The sequence below is a fragment of the Atractosteus spatula genome (assembly GCF_055471065.1).
Source record: "Atractosteus spatula isolate fAtrSpa1 chromosome 10 unlocalized genomic scaffold, fAtrSpa1.hap1 SUPER_10_unloc_1, whole genome shotgun sequence".
In the NCBI taxonomy this organism is placed as follows: Eukaryota; Metazoa; Chordata; class Actinopteri; order Semionotiformes; family Lepisosteidae; genus Atractosteus; species Atractosteus spatula.
In genome coordinates this window covers 5,626,051-5,646,537 of record NW_028296612.1, presented here as the reverse complement: position 1 = coordinate 5,646,537, position 20,487 = coordinate 5,626,051, and the positions used below count along the sequence as shown (strand labels likewise).

The window sequence follows — 20,487 nt, the reverse complement described above, 5'->3', positions numbered from 1 at the left end:
GCGCTACACAGCAGGGGCCCCCAACCCACCGAAATCGCCCCCCGCCCCCCCCCCCCTCCCTCCAGGCGATCAGTAGTAGCTTCCAGATGCGGGGCTGCCCAGGTGGCCCCCCCCGTCCCCGCCGCTGATGGCCTCCCCCAGCTCGAAGCCCATGAAGGGGGGCGGAGTCAGGAGAGGGGCGTGCTGGGCGGGGCAGGGGTCCAGCAGGGGCGTGGTCAGCAGGGAGAGCTCCGACTGGTCGATGGTGGAGGCGAGGGCCGGCGCGGGCCCCGGGGGGGAGGGGCTCCCGGAGTCGGCGGAGGCGGGGGGCGGGGTCCCCGAGTCCTGGGAGTCGTCAGCGCAAAGGCTCCGACGCAGCTTAGCCCTGGCGTTCTGAAACCACACCTGAGAGAGAGAGACAGAGGGGTTCATACAACTGGAGAGAGAGAGAGACAGAGGGGTTCATACAACTGACACTGACCTGAGAGAGAGAGACAGAGGGGTTCATACAACTGACACTGACCCGAGAGAGAGAGACAGAGGGGTTCATACAACTGACACTGACATGAACACTGCACTGAGAGAGAGAGGTTCATACACACACTGACTGGACACTCCAGTACATGAACACTGCACTGAGAGAGAGAGGGGTTCATACAGACACACTGACTGGACACTCCAGTACATGAACACTGCACTGAGAGAGAGAGGGGTTCATACAGACACACTGACTGGACACTCCAGTACATGAACACTGCACTGAGAGAGAGAGGGGTTCATACAGACACACTGACTGGACACTCCAGTACATGAACACTGCACTGAGAGAGAGAGGGGTTCATACACACACCCTGACTGGACACTCCAGTACATGAACACTGCACTGAGAGAGAGAGGGGTTCATACACACACACTGACTGGACACTCCAGTACATGAACACTGCACTGAGAGAGAGAGGGGTTCATACACACACACTGACTGGACACTCCAGTACATGAACACTGCACTGAGAGAGAGGGGGGTTCATACACACACACTGACTGGACACTCCAGTACATGAACACTGCACTGAGAGAGGGAGGGGTTCACACAGCGGTCGGACCTGCAGCACTCTCTTGGGCAGGCCGGTCCGGGAGGCCAGACAGGCCCAGTCCTTGCCATCCGGGTTGTGCTTCATGGCGAAGTAGGACTCCATCGCCCGCAGCTGGTGGCTCTTGAAACAGGTCCTGATTCGCTTGGCTCGGCCGCCCGCCCCGCCCCCCTGCTCCCCGCTGGCCAATCGCGGCTCGGGGCTGCTCACGGGCTCCTCCCCCTCGGCTGGCTCTGCGAGAGAGAGAGAGATGTCTGTAGATTTTATTTTACTTCTATTTTTGTTTTGTTTCATGTAAATATAATTACTTTCATTTGCTTTGGCAACACTGATTGTACCCATCGGTCATGCTAATAAAGCACCTTGAATTGAATTGAATTGAATTGAGAGAGAGAGAGAGAGAGAGAGACTCTCGTTAACAGAGAGCTATATTCCCGGATTTTCGGAATTCTGTCCTCGGTGAATGATATTATTTCAAGTGGGGTCAGTTCCAAGGGGTGCTGTCTGTGTGGAGTCTGCATGTTCTCCCCCCTGTTCCTGTGGGTTTCCTCCGGGTGCTCCGGTTTGGACTGGTGTCCAGTGAGGGGCTGGTGTCCTGTCCAGGCTGTGCCCTGCCCTGTGCCTAGTGCCTGCTGGGACAGACCCCAGACCCCAGTGTCTGCTGGGACAGACCCCAGACCCCAGACCCCAGTGCCCAGTGCCTGCTGGGACAGACCGCAGCTCCCCTGTGCCCAGTGCCTGCTGGGACAGACCCCAGCTCCCTGTGCCCAGTGCCTGCTGGGACAGAGTGCAGGCCCCCTGTGCCCAGTGCCTGCTGGGACAGACCCCAGCTCCCCCGTGTCCAGTGCCTGCTGGGACAGACCCCAGACCCCCTGTGTCCAGTGCCTGCTGGGACAGACCCCAGCTCCCTGTGCCCAGTGCCTGCTGGGACAGACCCCAGCTCCCCTGTGCCCAGTGCCTGCTGGGACAGACCCCAGCTCCCCTGTGCCCAGTGCCTCCTGGGACAGACCCCAGCTCCCTGTGCCCAGTGCCTCCTGGGACAGACCCCAGACCCCCTGTGTCCAGTGCCTGCTGGGACAGACCCCAGCTCCCTGTGTCCAGTGCTGGGTGAAGGGTGAGGCTGCCCGGCCTGTCGGTCTCTCACTCACCCCCCTCTGGCTCCTGGTCCCTGAGGCGCTGTCTCCGGGGGCGTGGCCTGTTGCCGTGGCAGTGCGCCTGGCAGTACAGGCTCCTCCCCCTGAGGCTGTACAGGTCCCCCGGCAGCAGCACCGTCCCGCAGGCCTGAGGCAGACAGCGCAGGATCACTTCCGGGTCAGAGGGCATCGGTGGCATCACACGCCCACACAGATACACCCACAGATATACACTCACACTCACACACACACACACACACACAGACACACACACACAGACACACACACACACAGATATACACTCCCACGGACACACTCACAGGCACAATCACGCACTCACACTCACACTCACACTGACAGGCACAATCACGCACTCACACTCACACTCACACTCACACTCACACTCACACTCACACAGACACACACACACAGATATACACTCCCACGGACACACTCACAGGCACAATCACGCACTCACACTCACACTCACACACACACACACACACACACACAGATATACACTCCCACGGACACACTCACAGGCACAATCACGCACTCACACTCACACTCACAGGCACAATCACGCACTCACACTCACACTCACACTCACACTCACACACACACACACACACACACACAGATATACACTCCCACGGACACACTCACAGGCACAATCACGCACTCACACACACTCTCGCTCACCTGGCAGGAGAAGCAGTGGGGGTGAAAGGTCAGAGCCCCCGACCTCATGACCAGGGCGCTGGAGGGAATGGGCTGAGCACAGCGGGCACAGCGGCCCACGCTGAACAGCCTGCAACACAGGGCACAGTGAGGAGACACAGGGAGAGGAGACACAGGGAGGAGAGGAGAGAGACACACAGGGAGAGGAGAGACACAGGGAGGGGAGACACAGGGAGGGGAGGAGAGAGACACACAGGGCACCGTGAGGAGACACAGGGAGAGGAGACACAGGGAGGAGAGGAGAGAGACACACAGGGCACCGTGAGGAGACACAGGGAGAGGAGACACAGGGAGGAGAGGAGAGAGACACACAGGGCACCGTGAGGAGACACAGGGAGGGGAGAGAAACACACAGGGCACCGTGAGGAGACACAGGGAGGGGAGAGAAACACACAGGGCACCGTGAGGAGACACAGGGAGGAGAGGAGAGAGACACACTGGGCACCGTGAGGAGACACAGGGAGAGGAGACACAGGGAGGAGAGGAGAGAGACACACAGGGCACCGTGAGGAGACACAGGGAGGGGAGAGAAACACACAGGGCACCGTGAGGAGACACAGGGAGGGGAGAGAAACACACAGGGCACTGTGAGGAGACACAGGGAGGGGAGTGAAACACACAAAGCACTGTGAGGAGACAAAGGGAGAGGAGAGACACACACAGGGAGAGGAGAGACACAGGGAGGAGACACAGGGACAGGCGAGCTCACGGGACAGAGGGCCAGACAGACAGACAGACCTGCAGTAGTCCTCCCGGCAGTAGATGGCGCTGTTCTTGCTGAAGCAGGTGAGCTGGGACTCCAGCTCCTCCTGGCACACGCTGCAGCGCAGGCAGGCCCGGTGCCAGGCCCGGTCCACCGCCAGCAGGAAGTACCGGTCGCTGACCCGGCCCCTGCAGCCCGCGCAGACCACACCCTCGCCGAGGGGCTCCCTGGGGCACTGCAGGGGGAGAGCAGGGCAGGGGCCACAGTCAGACTGGCACTGGAGACCAGCTGTACTGCACTGTACTGTAGTATACTGCACTGTACTGCACTGTCCTGTAGTATACTGCACTGTACTGCACTGCTGAGAGAGAGCAGGGCAGGGGCCACAGTCAGACTGGCACTGGAGACCAGCTGTACTGCACTGTACTGTAGTATACTGCACTGTACTGCACTGCTGAGAGAGAGCAGGGCAGGGGCCACAGTCAGACTGGGACTGGAGACCAGCTGTACTGCACTGTACTGTAGTATACTGCACTGTACTGCACTATACTGTAGTATACTGCACTGTACTGCACTGCTGAGAGAGAGCAGGGCAGGGGCCACAGTCAGACTGGCACTGGAGACCAGCTGTACTGCACTGTACTGTAGTATACTGCACTGTACTGCACTGCTGAGAGAGAGCAGGGCAGGGGCCACAGTCAGACTGGCACTGGAGACCAGCTGTACTGCACTGTCCTGTAGTATACTGCACTGTACTGCACTGCTGAGAGAGAGCAGGGCAGGGGCCACAGTCAGACTGGCACTGGAGACCAGCTGTACTGCACTGTCCTGTAGTATACTGCACTGTACTGCACTGCTGAGAGAGAGCAGGGCAGGGGCCACAGTCAGACTGGCACTGGAGACCAGCTGTACTGCACTGTACTGTAGTATACTGCACTGTACTGCACTGTCCTGTAGTATACTGCACTGTACTGCACTGCTGAGAGAGAGCAGGGCAGGGGCCACAGTCAGACTGGCACTGGAGACCAGCTGTACTGCACTGTACTGTAGTATACTGCACTGTACTGCACTGCTGAGAGAGAGCAGGGCAGGGGCCACAGTCAGACTGGCACTGGAGACCAGCTGTACTGCACTGTACTGTAGTATACTGCACTGTACTGCACTGCTGAGAGAGAGCAGGGCAGGGGCCACAGTCAGACTGGGACTGGAGACCAGCTGTACTGCACTGTACTGTAGTATACTGCACTGTACTGCACTATACTGTAGTATACTGCACTGTACTGCACTGCTGAGAGAGAGCAGGGCAGGGGGCACAGTCAGACTGGCACTGGAGACCAGCTGTACTGTAGTATACTGCACTGTACTGCACTGTACTGTAGTATACTGCACTGTACTGCACTGCTGAGAGAGAGCAGGGCAGGGGCCACAGTCAGACTGGCACTGTAGACCAGCTGTACTGCACTGTACTGTAGTATACCGCACTGTACTGCACTGTACTGTAGTATACTGCACTGTACCGCACTATACTACATTGCACTGCACTGCACTGTGCCATACTGTACCACACCATACCTCAGTATAGTGCATTATACCTCACTATACTACACTGTACTGCACTGTACTACACTGTATCGCACTATACTACACTGCACTGTGCTATACTGTACCTCAGTATAGTGCATTATACCTCACTATACTACACTGTACTGCACCGTACTACACTGTACCGCACTATACTACACTGCAGCACACCATACCTCAGTATAGAGCATTATACCTCACTATACTACACTGTACCCCTGTACTGCAGTATACTACACTGTACTGCACCGTACTACACTGTACCGCACTATACTACACTGCAGCACACCATACCTCAGTATAGAGCATTATACCTCACTATACTACACTGTACCCCTGTACTGCAGTATACTACACTGTACTGCACCGTACTACACTATACTACACTGCACTGCACTATACTGTAGCACACCATACCTCAGTATAGAGCAGTATACTACACTGTACCCCTGTACTGCGCCCCGCTCACCGCCTGCGGCTGCGATGTTCCGGGGGTGCCGGTGTCCCGCGCGCCCTCCGCACGGGCCCCCGCCTCTGTCTGCGCCGCCGCCGCGTCGTCATGGAAACCGCCCAGCAGCATCGCGTGAAGCCGCCGCCGCCGCCGCCGCCGCCGCCGGGTCAAAGGTCACTGCGGAGACACGCGCACGTGAGCGGAGCGGACCGGACAGAACCGGACAGAACCGGACCGGCGAGCGGGGCCCACGGACAGCGGCGCGGCCCGGCTGCGTTTCCACTCGTGTCGGCGCGGGACTCGCGGCGGAAACACGCGCGGCTCGCGGTGAGGAGTGGAGCGACGCTCGCTCAGGCCCCGGTGTCGGGGTACAGGGGTACAGGGGTACAGGGGTGTCGGGGTACCGGGGTGTCGGCGCGCCCCTGCTCCGCCTGTCTGTCTGTCTGTCTGCGGTTTTAGTTTCGGTTTCCAGGCGGAGCTTCAGCGCCGGACGCGCGGCTGAGACACAAGGCGCCGCTTCTTCTCGGCAGCCGGGCCGGGCGGAACCGAGCCGAGCCGAGCCGAGCCCCGCCGAGCGGCACCGGGCCGAGCCGAGCCCCGCCGAGCCGGGCCGGGCGGAACCGAGCCGAGCCGAGCCGAGCCCCGCCGAGCGGCACCGGGCCGAGCCGAGCCCCGCCGAGCCGGGCCGGGTCACACCTCCCTCCCCGCCTGCAGGGGGCAGCACGGACCTCTCTAGAGGCCGGAGCAGAGCTGCAGTCCAGCGGACTCACCTGGGCCGGTCCTCTGGGTCTGAGCGGTCAGCGACACTGTCCACTCTCTCTCTCGCAGTGTCCAGCTGGCCAGCTCCACGCTGGAGTGTCGTCTGTGTGCGATCCTCTCTCTGCTCTGTCTGACAGAGACACCCCTGGGCCGGTCCTCTGGGTCTGAGCGGTCAGCGAGCCCGCGGACAGTGTCCACTCTCTCTCAGTGTCCACTCTCTCTCTCTCTCTCTCAGTGTCCAGCTGGCCAGCTCCACACCGGAGCTCAGCGCAGTGTCGTCTGTGTGCGATCCTCTCTCTGCTCCGTCTGACAGAGACACACCTGGGCTCGCAGCAGGATCCTCAGGTGAGACAGCAGCTCACCTGTAAACAGCCCGGGGGTGGGGGGGGAGGGGAGACTCACCCCGATTGGCCGGCAGGACGACGGAGGGTGGGCCTCGTGGCCCTCTCGGGACTTGGGGGTACCCCGGGGGTCCAATTAGGAGACAGACAGAGGCAGACTGGAGACAACAGGGGGGGCGAACGCTATCGCCTGCAGAACACACACACACTCTCGTCACGGCAACCGCCACACACAGCTCACACTCTCAGCTCTCCTAACGAGCTCTCGGGGGAGAAACATTCATTATTCCTGAGACACAGGGATGCAAGTGTAGTAGAGAGAGGCAATAATACAGACACACTGACTGGACACTATATTAACAGTGTCAGGGAGCCCCCTGTATTAACCCCGTTCTTATTCTGTAGGAGGGACTCTAGCGATACAACCTGTGTTGTTATTTCAAACACTAACACTAGTGATACAAGCGGTGTTGTTATTTCAAACAGGAGCACTATTGATACAAGCGGTGTTGTTATGTCAAACAGGAACACCAGTGATACAACCTGTGTTGTTATTTCAAACACTAACACTAGTGATAGAAGCGGTGTTGTTATTTCAAACAGGAACACTAGCGATACAAGCGGTGTTGTTATTTCAAACAGGAACACTAGTGATACAACCTGTGTTATTTCAAACTGGAACACTAGTGATACAAGAGGTGTTGTTATTTCAAACAGGAGCACTAGTGATAGAAGCGGTGTTGTTATTTCAAACAGGAACACCAGTGATACAAGTGGTGTTGTTATTTCAAACAGGAACACTAGCGATACAACCTGTGTTGTTATTTCAAACTGGAACACTAGTGATACAAGCGGTGTTGTTATGTCAAACAGGAACACTAGTGATACAACCTGTGTTGTTATTTCAAACAGGAACACTAGTGATACAAGCGGTGTTGTTATTTCAAACAGGAACACTAGTGATACAACCTGTGTTGTTATTTCAAACAGGAACACTAGTGATACAACCTGTGTTGTTATTTCAAACAGGAACACTAGTGATACAAGCGGTGTTGTTATTTCAAACAGCAACACTAGTGATACAACCTGTGTTGTTATTTCAAACAGGAACACCAGTGATACAACCTGTGATGTTATTTCAAATAGGAACACCAGTGATACAACCTGTGTTGTTATTTCAAACAGGAACACTAGTGATACAACCTGTGTTGTTATTTCAAACAGCAACACTAGTAATACAAGCGGTGTTGTTATTTCAAACAGGAACACTAGTGATAGAAGTGGTGTTGTTATGTCAAACAGAAACACTAGTGATACAACCTGTGCTGTTATTTCAAACAGGAACACTAGTGATACAACCTGTGTTGTTATTTCAAACACTAACACTAGTGATACAAGCGGTGTTGTTATTTCAAACAGGAGCACTATTGATACAAGCGGTGTTGTTATGTCAAACAGGAACACCAGTGATACAACCTGTGTTGTTATTTCAAACACTAACACTAGTGATAGAAGCGGTGTTGTTATTTCAAACAGGAACACTAGCGATACAAGCGGTGTTGTTATTTCAAACAGGAACACTAGTGATACAACCTGTGTTATTTCAAACTGGAACACTAGTGATACAAGAGGTGTTGTTATTTCAAACAGGAGCACTAGTGATAGAAGCGGTGTTGTTATTTCAAACAGGAACACCAGTGATACAAGTGGTGTTGTTATTTCAAACAGGAACACTAGCGATACAACCTGTGTTGTTATTTCAAACTGGAACACTAGTGATACAAGCGGTGTTGTTATGTCAAACAGGAACACTAGTGATACAACCTGTGTTGTTATTTCAAACAGGAACACTAGTGATACAAGCGGTGTTGTTATTTCAAACAGGAACACTAGTGATACAACCTGTGTTGTTATTTCAAACTGGAACACTAGTGATACAAGCGGTGTTGTTATTTCAAACAGGAACACTAGTGATACAACCTGTGTTGTTATTTCAAACAGGAACACTAGCGATACAAGTGGTGTTGTTATTTCAAACACTAACACTAGTGATAGAAGCGGTGTTGTTATTTCAAACAGGAACACTAGTGATACAAGCGGTGTTGTTATTTCAAACAGGAACACTAGTGATACTAGCGGTGTTGTTATTTCAAACAGGAACACTAGTGATAGAAGCGGTGTTGTTATTTCAAACCGGAACACTAGTGGTACAACCTGTGTTGTTATTTCAAACAGCAACACTAGTGATACAAGCGGTGTTGTTATTTCAAACAGGAACACTAGTGATACAACCTGTGTTGTTATTTCAAACAGGAACACTAGTGATACAAGCGGTGTTGTTATTTCAAACAGCAACACTAGTGATACAACCTGTGTTGTTATTTCAAACAGGAACACCAGTGATACAACCTGTGATGTTATTTCAAATAGGAACACCAGTGATACAACCTGTGTTGTTATTTCAAACAGGAACACTAGTGATACAACCTGTGTTGTTATTTCAAACAGCAACACTAGTAATACAAGCGGTGTTGTTATTTCAAACAGGAACACTAGTGATAGAAGTGGTGTTGTTATGTCAAACAGAAACACTAGTGATACAACCTGTGCTGTTATTTCAAACAGGAACACTAGTGATACAACCTGTGTTGTTATTTCAAACAGAAACACTAGTGATACAAATGGTGTTGTTATTTCAAACAGGAACACTAGTGATACAAGCGGTGTTGTTATTTCAAACAGGAACACTAGTGATACAACCTGTGTTGTTATTTCAAACAGGAACACTAGTGATACAAGCGGTGTTGTTATTTCAAACAGCAACACTAGTGATACAACCTGTGTTGTTATTTCAAACAGGAACACCAGTGATACAACCTGTGATGTTATTTCAAATAGGAACACCAGTGATACAACCTGTGTTGTTATTTCAAACAGGAACACTAGTGATACAACCTGTGTTGTTATTTCAAACAGGAACACTAGTAATACAAGCGGTGTTGTTATTTCAAACAGGAACACTAGTGAGAAGTGGTGTTGTTATGTCAAACAGAAACACTAGTGATACAACCTGTGCTGTTATTTCAAACAGGAACACTAGTGATACAACCTGTGTTGTTATTTCAAACAGCAACACTAGTGATACAACCTGTGTTGTTATTTCAAACAGGAACACTAGTGATACAAGCGGTGTTGTTATTTCAAACAGGAACACTAGTGATACAACCTGTGATGTTATTTCAAACAGAAACACCAGTGATACAACCTGTGATGTTATTTCAAATAGGAACACCAGTGATACAACCTGTGTTGTTATTTCAAACAGGAACACTAGTGATACAACCTGTGTTGTTATTTCAAACAGGAACACCAGTGATACAACCTGTGATGTTATTTCAAATAGGAACACCAGTGATACAACCTGTGTTGTTATTTCAAACAGGAACACTAGTGATACAACCTGTGTTGTTATTTCAAACAGCAACACTAGTGATACAACCTGTGTTGTTATTTCAAACAGGAACACTAGTGATACAACCTGTGTTGTTATTTCAAACAGCAACACCATTGATACAACCTGTGTTGTTATTTCAAACCGGAACACTAGTGATACAAGCGGTGTTGTTATTTCAAACAGGAACACTAGTGATACAAGCGGTGTTGTTATTTCAAACAGCAACACTAGTGATACAAGCGGTGTTGTTATTTCAAACAGGAGCACTAGTGATACAAGCGGTGTTGTTAATTCAAACAGGAACACTAGTGATACAACCTGTGTTGTTATTTCAAACAGGAGCACTAGTGATACAAGCGGTGTTGTTATGTCAAACAGGTACACTAGTGATACAAGCGGTGTTGTTATGTCAAACAGGAACACTAGTGATACAACCTGTGTTATTTCAAACTGGAACACTAGTGATTCAGGTGGTGTTGTTATTTCAAACTGGAACACTAGTGATTCAGGTGGTGTTGTTATTTCAAACAGCAACACTAGTGATACAACCTGTGTTGTTATTTCAAACAGGAACACTAGTGATACAAGCGGTGTTGTTATTTCAAACAGGAACACTAGTGATACAACCTGTGATGTTATTTCAAACAGAAACACCAGTGATACAACCTGTGATGTTATTTCAAATAGGAACACCAGTGATAAAACCTGTGTTGTTATTTCAAACAGGAACACTAGTGATACAACCTGTGTTGTTATTTCAAACAGGAACACCAGTGATGCAACCTGTGATGTTATTTCAAATAGGAACACCAGTGATACAACCTGTGTTGTTATTTCAAACAGGAACACTAGTGATACAACCTGTGTTGTTATTTCAAACAGCAACACTAGTGATACAAGCGGTGTTGTTATTTCAAACAGGAACACCATTGATACAACCTGTGTTGTTATTTCAAACCGGAACACTAGCGATACAAGTGGTGTTGTTATTTCAAACAGGAACACTAGTGATACAAGCGGTGTTGTTATTTCAAACAGCAACACTAGTGATACAAGCGGTGTTGTTATTTCAAACAGGAGCACTAGTGATACAAGCGGTGTTGTTATTTCAAACAGGAACACTAGTGATACAACCTGTGTTGTTATTTCAAACAGGAACACTAGCGATACAAGCGGTGTTGTTATTTCAAACAGCAACACTAGTGATACAACCTGTGTTGTTATTTCAAACAGGAACACCAGTGATACAACCTGTGATGTTATTTCAAATAGGAACACCAGTGATACAACCTGTGTTGTTATTTCAAACAGGAACACTAGTGATACAACCTGTGTTGTTATTTCAAACAGCAACACTAGTAATACAAGCGGTGTTGTTATTTCAAACAGGAACACTAGTGATAGAAGTGGTGTTGTTATGTCAAACAGAAACACTAGTGATACAACCTGTGCTGTTATTTCAAACAGGAACACTAGTGATACAACCTGTGTTGTTATTTCAAACAGAAACACTAGTGATACAAATGGTGTTGTTATTTCAAACAGGAACACTAGTGATACAAGCGGTGTTGTTATTTCAAACAGGAACACTAGTGATACAACCTGTGTTGTTATTTCAAACAGGAACACTAGTGATACAAGCGGTGTTGTTATTTCAAACAGCAACACTAGTGATACAACCTGTGTTGTTATTTCAAACAGGAACACCAGTGATACAACCTGTGATGTTATTTCAAATAGGAACACCAGTGATACAACCTGTGTTGTTATTTCAAACAGGAACACTAGTGATACAACCTGTGTTGTTATTTCAAACAGGAACACTAGTAATACAAGCGGTGTTGTTATTTCAAACAGGAACACTAGTGAGAAGTGGTGTTGTTATGTCAAACAGAAACACTAGTGATACAACCTGTGCTGTTATTTCAAACAGGAACACTAGTGATACAACCTGTGTTGTTATTTCAAACAGCAACACTAGTGATACAACCTGTGTTGTTATTTCAAACAGGAACACTAGTGATACAAGCGGTGTTGTTATTTCAAACAGGAACACTAGTGATACAACCTGTGATGTTATTTCAAACAGAAACACCAGTGATACAACCTGTGATGTTATTTCAAATAGGAACACCAGTGATACAACCTGTGTTGTTATTTCAAACAGGAACACTAGTGATACAACCTGTGTTGTTATTTCAAACAGGAACACCAGTGATACAACCTGTGATGTTATTTCAAATAGGAACACCAGTGATACAACCTGTGTTGTTATTTCAAACAGGAACACTAGTGATACAACCTGTGTTGTTATTTCAAACAGCAACACTAGTGATACAAGCGGTGTTGTTATTTCAAACAGGAACACCATTGATACAACCTGTGTTGTTATTTCAAACCGGAACACTAGTGATACAAGCGGTGTTGTTATTTCAAACAGGAACACTAGTGATACAAGCGGTGTTGTTATTTCAAACAGCAACACTAGTGATACAAGCGGTGTTGTTATTTCAAACAGGAGCACTAGTGATACAAGCGGTGTTGTTAATTCAAACAGGAACACTAGTGATACAACCTGTGTTGTTATTTCAAACAGGAGCACTAGTGATACAAGCGGTGTTGTTATGTCAAACAGGTACACTAGTGATACAAGCGGTGTTGTTATGTCAAACAGGAACACTAGTGATACAACCTGTGTTATTTCAAACTGGAACACTAGTGATTCAGGTGGTGTTGTTATTTCAAACTGGAACACTAGTGATTCAGGTGGTGTTGTTATTTCAAACAGCAACACTAGTGATACAACCTGTGTTGTTATTTCAAACAGGAACACTAGTGATACAAGCGGTGTTGTTATTTCAAACAGGAACACTAGTGATACAACCTGTGATGTTATTTCAAACAGAAACACCAGTGATACAACCTGTGATGTTATTTCAAATAGGAACACCAGTGATAAAACCTGTGTTGTTATTTCAAACAGGAACACTAGTGATACAACCTGTGTTGTTATTTCAAACAGGAACACCAGTGATACAACCTGTGATGTTATTTCAAATAGGAACACCAGTGATACAACCTGTGTTGTTATTTCAAACAGGAACACTAGTGATACAACCTGTGTTGTTATTTCAAACAGCAACACTAGTGATACAAGCGGTGTTGTTATTTCAAACAGGAACACCATTGATACAACCTGTGTTGTTATTTCAAACCGGAACACTAGCGATACAAGTGGTGTTGTTATTTCAAACAGGAACACTAGTGATACAAGCGGTGTTGTTATTTCAAACAGAAACACTAGTGATACAAGCGGTGTTGTTATTTCAAACAGGAGCACTAGTGATACAAGCGGTGTTGTTAATTCAAACAGGAACACTAGTGATACAACCTGTGTTGTTATTTCAAACAGGAGCACTAGTGATACAAGCAGTGTTGTTATGTCTAACAGGAACACTAGTGATACAAGCGGTGTTGTTATGTCAAACAGGAACACTAGTGATACAACCTGTGTTATTTCAAACTGGAACACTAGTGATTCAGGTGGTGTTGTTATTTCAAACTGGAACACTAGTGATTCAGGTGGTGTTGTTATTTCAAACAGGAACACTAGTGATACAACCTGTGTTGTTATTTCAAACAGGAGCACTAGTGATAGAAGTGGTGTTGTTATTTCAAACAGGAACACCAGTGATACAACCTGTGTTGTTATTTCAAACAGGAGCACTAGTGATACAACCTGTGTTGTTATTTCAAACAGGAACACTAGTGATAGAAGTGGTATTCAGGAGATGCACTACTGAAAGAAGTCATTTTGATGTTATTTTCACTGGCAGCACTAGTGATAGAAGTAGTAGTAATTAATGAGGTCCTATAGTAATAGAGGTTGTAGTGTGTTTCTGTGCTTATCTCCACTCTCAGGAGGAGAGGAGAGAGTCGAGACCTCTCTGTGCATCGTTAGCTGTGACAATCCACACGGCTCATCTGTGCCAAACCGTATGAATATATATAATACTGTTTCTCAGTCATACTGGTTCTTGTACAGCTGTAATAATCCCTCTCAGGTTCTCCATCGCCAACATGCACATTGTGATAATCTTTAGAGACGAGCAAACGCCGGGCTAAAATCCCACAGCAGAGCCTCCTGCTCTCCGAGCTCATGCAGCACGAGCCACAGGGGTCGGGGGTCAAGGGTCAGGACTGACCGCAGTATCAGGCTTTCCAGAGGCTGAAGGCGGCTGGACCCTCTCTCCTGGATTCTCTCTCCGACTTTTCCAGGTTGTCCAGAGGCTGACGACGGGCATGGATAAGGAGTTGTGATGGAGGCTGGATGTTTCCTTTCCCTGATTTTCCAGGGTGTACAGAGCCTGACAGTGGGAAGACAGGTATGGACGCAGGTTGGACTCTCTCTCACAAATCCTTTTCCTGAAATTCCCTCTTCCCTCCTGCTCTGCTCAGCACAACTGCTCTCTGTCCCCAGCAGCACCAGACTGAAGGCCTCCCCTCCTGCCTTTTAACTGTCTCCCCACCACTCGTCTTCCAGCAGTGAGGCAGGTGATTGTGGGGGCAGACTGTTCCGCTCGGCCTTCTGGGGAATGTAGTTCAGACAAGAGCCGCTGTCTCGCCTGGACCCGCGTCCACCTGAGTGGTTACGGGTTCGAGTGCTGGGTTAGAGGCTGTTGTCTGATTATTGCCAGCAGTAAGAGATTGGGAAGTACAGAGATCGGGGCTGGGAGGTGTGTGGAGTTGAAGCCTGTGGGCTCAGGTTTGTGTTCAGTTGAATTCTTCCCAGCCGTACCTGTCGGAGAAGTCAAGGGACTGGGTCTTTGTGTCGTGTGGCCCTGTAGTGTAGTGGGCGAGGTTGTGTGCCCAGATCCTCCTGCGATCGACTTGTTGAGCAGCTCTCAGGGTGTCCGTGTGTTTCCCTGTGAACCAGTCGGGAGGCTCCGTGTTCTCTCAGGACAGCCCCAGGTATCCGTCCGACTGGACCCGCAGTGACTCATCGGGGAATCTCCTGTCTCCTGTGAGACCCAGTCTGTCTGTACTGGGGGAGGATGTCCCACTGGTCCCCTGCAGTGGTGCACTGGGCACCCAGGTGTCGCCACAAGAGGGCGCCACCCCCACACGTCTGTGAAACTGGAGTCTCCTCTCTCTCTCTCTCTCTCTCTCGAGAGACCCAGTCTCTTGACTCATCCAACAGGTACGGCTGGGAAGAATTCAACTGAACACAGCCGTGAGCTCGCAGTGGGACTAGAGCCCACAGGCTTGCCCTCCACACACCTCCCAGCCCCGATCTCTGTACTTCCCAATCTCTTACTGCCGGGAAGAATCCGACTGAACACCACTCCACAGAGCCCCAGTATCTTTGCTGATCAGTGTGTTGCTGTGACTTGGGCCTAAACTGAGAACGTCTCGGCTTCTGCCGATGAACGAGAGAATCGCACTCGAATGAAAACGCCAAGTTCGCCTTCTAGTGAAAATAACAGATTTATACATATAGGTTTTCTTCATTTTTAGTAACAGCAGGATCTTCGGCGTGAAAGCCGAGGGCATCCAGAGCCACCGACGGGATCGGGACAGAAGACCGGGAGCCGGCGGCGTCCGAGGGACCGGAGACGGCGAGGAAGGAAGGTGACGATGATGACGACGATGACGATGAAGCGATCGATCTACCGGATCGAAGCGATCGGGCGCAGCGAGGAGTAACTCGTCGTCTCCCGATCGTGTCCGGTGTCGGGGAAGCCACAGTTCCAGTATAAATGACACGAGTCAGGTAAGGCATCCTCTATGATCTACTGTGTAAGCGATCTCAAAATGTTAAACTTTCAGACAGTCACCCACTAATATATATATATATCTATCTATCTGATGTAGTTTTTAATATGTTGCTTTACTATAATCCTATTATTGTACCAAGCCCCGCCCCTGAACCCAGCCAACAGGGGATAAGGAATCAGCCCCTTGGATGAGTAGCCCCGCCCTCTGCGCCTGCTCTGTTACAACACTGGCCAGGCCTCGCGCCCATCAAGAGTCCAGCTACGGGCTGCCAACGGGGAATGGTTTCTGAGTCAGTCAGTCAGTATGGCCGTCTGTGTGGATGTGTAGAGTCCGGTCTCTATGGATGTGTGGAGTCCGGTCTCTATGGATGTGTAGAGTCCGGTCCTTGTTGATGTATGGAGTCCGGTGGGTATAGTTGTGTAGAGTCTGGTCTCTATGGATGTGTGGAGTCTGGTCTCTATGGATGTGTGGAGTCTGGTCAGTATGGGTGTGTGGAGTCCGGTGGGTATAGTTGTGTAGAGTCCGGTCAGTATGGGTGTGTAGAGTCCGGTCTCTATGGATGTGTAGAGTCCGGTCCTTGTTGATGTATGGAGTCCGGTGGGTATAGTTGTGTAGAGTCGGGTCTCTATGGATGTGTGGAGTCGGGTCTCTATGGATGTGTGGAGTCTGGTCGGTATGGGTGTGTGGAGTCTGGTCGGTATGGGTGTGTGGAGTCTGGTCGGTATGGGTGTGTGGAGTCCGGTGGGTATGGGTGTGTGGAGTCCGGTGGGTATGGGTGTGTGGAGTCTGGTCGGTATGGGTGTGTAGAGTCCGGTCTCTATGGATGTGTGGAGTCCGGTCTCTATGGATGTGTGGAGTCCGGTCTCTATGGATGTGTGGAGTCCGGTCAGTATGGGTGTGTGGAGTCCGGTCAGTATGGGTGTGTGGAGTCCGGTCTCTATGGATGTGTGGAGTCCGGTCAGTATGGGTGTGTGGAGTCCGGTCAGTATGGGTGTGTGGAGTCCGGTCTCTATGGGTGTGTGGAGTCCGGTCTCTATGGATGTGTGGAGTCCGGTCTCTATGGATGTGTGGAGTCGGGTCTCTATGGATGTGTGGAGTCCGGTCAGTATGGGTGTGTGGAGTCCGGTCAGTATGGGTGTGTGGAGTCCGGTCTCTATGGATGTGTGGAGTCCGGTCTCTATGGGTGTGTGGAGTCCGGTCTCTATGGATGTGTGGAGTCCGGTCTCTATGGATGTGTGGAGTCTGGTCAGTATGGGTGTGTGGAGTCCGGTCAGTATGGGTGTGTGGAGTCCGGTCTCTATGGATGTGTGGAGTCCGGTGGGTATGGATGTGTGGAGTCTGGTCGGTATGGGTGTGTAGAGTCCGGTCTCTATGGATGTGTGGAGTCTGGTCAGTATGGGTGTGTGGAGTCTGGTCAGTATGGATGTGTGGAGTCTGGTCAGTATGGGTGTGTGGAGTCCGGTCTCTATGGATGTGTGGAGTCCGGTCTCTATGGATGTGTGGAGTCTGGTCTCTATGGATGTGTGGAGTCTGGTCTCTATGGATGTGTGGAGTCTGGTCTCTATGGGTGTGTGGAGTCTGGTCAGTATGGGTGTGTGGAGTCTGGTCAGTATGGGTGTGTGGAGTCCGGTCTCTATGGATGTGTGGAGTCCGGTGGGTATGGATGTGTGGAGTCTGGTCAGTATGGGTGTGTGGAGTCTGGTCAGTATGGGTGTGTGGAGTCTGGTCAGTATGGATGTGTGGAGTCTGGTCAGTATGGGTGTGTAGAGTCCGGTCTCTATGGATGTGTGGAGTCCGGTGGGTACAGTTGTGTAGAGTCCGGTCTCTATGGATGTGTAGAGTCCGGTCTCTATGGATGTGTGGAGTCTGGTCTCTATGGATGTGTGGAGTCCGGTGGGTATGGATGTGTGGAGTCTGGTCTCTATGGATGTGTGGAGTCTGGTCAGTATGGGTGTGTGGAGTCCGGTCAGTATGGATGTGTGGAGTCCGGTCTCTATGGATGTGTGGAGTCGGGTCTCTATGGGTGTGTGGAGTCGGGTCTCTATGGATGTGTGGAGTCGGGTCTCTATGGATGTGTGGAGTCTGGTCAGTATGGGTGTGTGGAGTCTGGTCAGTATGGATGTGTGGAGTCCGGTGGGTATGGATGTGTGGAGTCCGGTGGGTATGGATGTGTGGAGTCCGGTCGGTATGGGTGTGTAGAGTCCGGTCTCTATGGATGTGTGGAGTCCGGTCTCTATGGATGTGTGGAGTCCGGTCTCTATGGATGTGTGGAGTCTGGTCAGTATGGGTGTGTGGAGTCTGGTCAGTATGGGTGTGTGGAGTCCGGTCTCTATGGGTGTGTGGAGTCCGGTGGGTATGGATGTGTGGAGTCTGGTCGGTATGGGTGTGTAGAGTCCGGTCTCTATGGATGTGTGGAGTCTGGTCAGTATGGGTGTGTGGAGTCTGGTCAGTATGGGTGTGTGGAGTCTGGTCAGTATGGATGTGTGGAGTCCGGTCAGTATGGGTGTGTAGAGTCCGGTCTCTATGGATGTGTAGAGTCCGGTCTCTATGGATGTGTGGAGTCTGGTCTCTATGGATGTGTGGAGTCTGGTCTCTATGGATGTGTGGAGTCTGGTCAGTATGGGTGTGTGGAGTCCGGTCAGTATGGGTGTGTGGAGTCCGGTCTCTATGGATGTGTGGAGTCCGGTGGGTATGGATGTGTGGAGTCTGGTCAGTATGGGTGTGTAGAGTCCGGTCTCTATGGATGTGTGGAGTCCGGTGGGTATGGGTGTGTGGAGTCGGGTCTCTATGGGTGTGTGGAGTCGGGTCTCTATGGGTGTGTGGAGTCGGGTCTCTATGGATGTGTGGAGTCGGGTCTCTATGGATGTGTGGAGTCCGGTCTCTATGGATGTGTGGAGTCCGGTCTCTATGGATGTGTGGAGTCCGGTCAGTATGGGTGTGTGGAGTCCGGTCAGTATGGGTGTGTAGAGTCCGGTCTCTATGGATGTGTGGAGTCGGGTCTCTATGGATGTGTGGAGTCTGGTCTCTATGGATGTGTGGAGTCCGGTCCGTATGGCCGTGTGGAGTCCGGTCCGTGTGGATGTGGTCAGCGGTCAGTCAGTGTAGAGTCCGGTCAGTATAGTTGTGTAGAGTCCAGTCAGTGTGGATGTGGTCAGTGGTCAGTCAGTGTAGAGTCCGGTCAGTATGGCCGTGTAGAGTCCGGTCAGTGTGGATGTGGTCAGTGGTCAGTCAGTGTAGAGTCCGGTCAGTATGGATGTGTAGAGTCCGGTCAGTGTGGATGTGGTCAGTGGTCAGTCAGTGTAGAGTCCGGTCAGTATGGCTGTGTAGAGTCCGGTCAGTATGGCTGTGTAGAGTCCAGTCAGTATGGCTGTGTAGAGTCCAGTCAGTGTGGATGTGGTCAGTGGTCAGTCAGTATCGTTGTGTAGAGACCGGTCAGTATGGCCGTGTAGAGTCCAGTCAGTGTGGATGTGGTCAGTGGTCAGTCAGTATCGTTGTGTAGTGTCCGGTCAGTATCGTTGTGTAGAGACCGGTCAGTATGGCCGTGTAGAGTCCAGTCAGTGTGGATGTGGTCAGCGGTCAGTCAGTGTAGAGTCCGGTCAGTATAGTTGTGTAGAGTCCAGTCAGTGTGGATGTGGTCAGTGGTCAGTCAGTGTAGAGTCCGGTCAGTGTGGATGTGGTCAGTGGTCAGTCAGTGTAGAGTCCGGTCAGTATGGATGTGTAGAGTCCGGTCAGCGTGGATGTGGTCAGTGGTCAGTCAGTGTAGAGTCCGGTCAGTATCGTTGTGTAGAGTCCGGTCAGTATGGCTGTGTAGAGTCCAGTCAGTGTGGATGTGGTCAGTGGTCAGTCAGTGTAGAGTCCGGTCAGTATCGTTGTGTAGAGTCCGGTCAGTATGGATGTGTTGAGTCCGGTCAGTATGGCCGTGTAGAGTCCAGTCAGTGTGGATGTGGTCAGTGGTCAGTCAGTGTAGAGTCCGGTCAGTATGGATGTGTAGAGTCCGGTCAGTGTGGATGTGGTCAGTGGTCAGTCAGTGTAGAGTCCGGTCAGTCTGGCCGTGTAGAGTCCAGTCAGTGTGGATGTGGTCAGCGGTCAGTCAGTGTAGAGTCCGGTCAGTATCGTTGTGTAGAGTCCGGTCAGTATGGCCGTGTAGAGTCCAGTCAGTGTGGATGTGGTCAGTGGTCAGTCAGTGTAGAGTCCGGTCAGTATCGTTGTGTAGAGTCCGGTCAGTATGGATGTGTTGAGACCGGTCAGTATGGCCGTGTAGAGTCCAGTCAGTGTGGATGTGGTCAGTGGTCAGTCAGTGTAGAGTCCGGTCAGTATGGATGTGTTGAGACCGGTCAGTATGGCCGTGTAGAGTCCAGTCAGTGTGGATGTGGTCAGTGGTCAGTCAGTGTAGAGTCCGGTCAGTATGGATGTGTTGAGTCCGGTCAGTATGGCCGTGTAGAGTCCAGTCAGTGTGGATGTGGTCAGCGGTCAGTC

At 50.4% G+C, this 20,487-nt stretch overlaps 1 protein-coding gene across 1 annotated transcript; it reads right to left on the bottom strand.

The window, feature by feature from the left end:
• Positions 1-69: 69 nt before the first annotated feature.
• LOC148813615 (LIM/homeobox protein Lhx9-like) lies at positions 70-5,808 on the bottom strand. Its single transcript, XM_088908010.1, has 6 exons — positions 5,698-5,808; positions 3,683-3,882; positions 2,906-3,014; positions 2,219-2,351; positions 1,083-1,303; positions 70-384 (listed from the first exon to the last, which is right to left on the bottom strand). Exons 1-6 carry the CDS (start codon positions 5,806-5,808, stop codon positions 70-72), a joined length of 1,089 nt encoding a protein of 362 aa, XP_088764136.1.
• Positions 5,809-20,487: the final 14,679 nt, after the last annotated feature.

Bases quoted from the DNA above. Each gene is read 5' to 3' on its own strand.
- LOC148813615 (XM_088908010.1), bottom strand. From the start codon at position 5,808: ATGCTGCTGGGCGGTTTCCATGACGACGCGGCGGCGGCGCAGACAGAG. The intron at 2,352-2,905 runs GTGAGCGAGAGT...TGTCTGCCTCAG, and splicing joins CCCACTGCTTCTCCTGCCAG to GCCTGCGGGACGGTGCTGCT. The intron at 1,304-2,218 runs GTGAGTGAGAGA...TCTCTCTCGCAG, and splicing joins GGACCAGGAGCCAGAGGGGG to AGCCAGCCGAGGGGGAGGAG.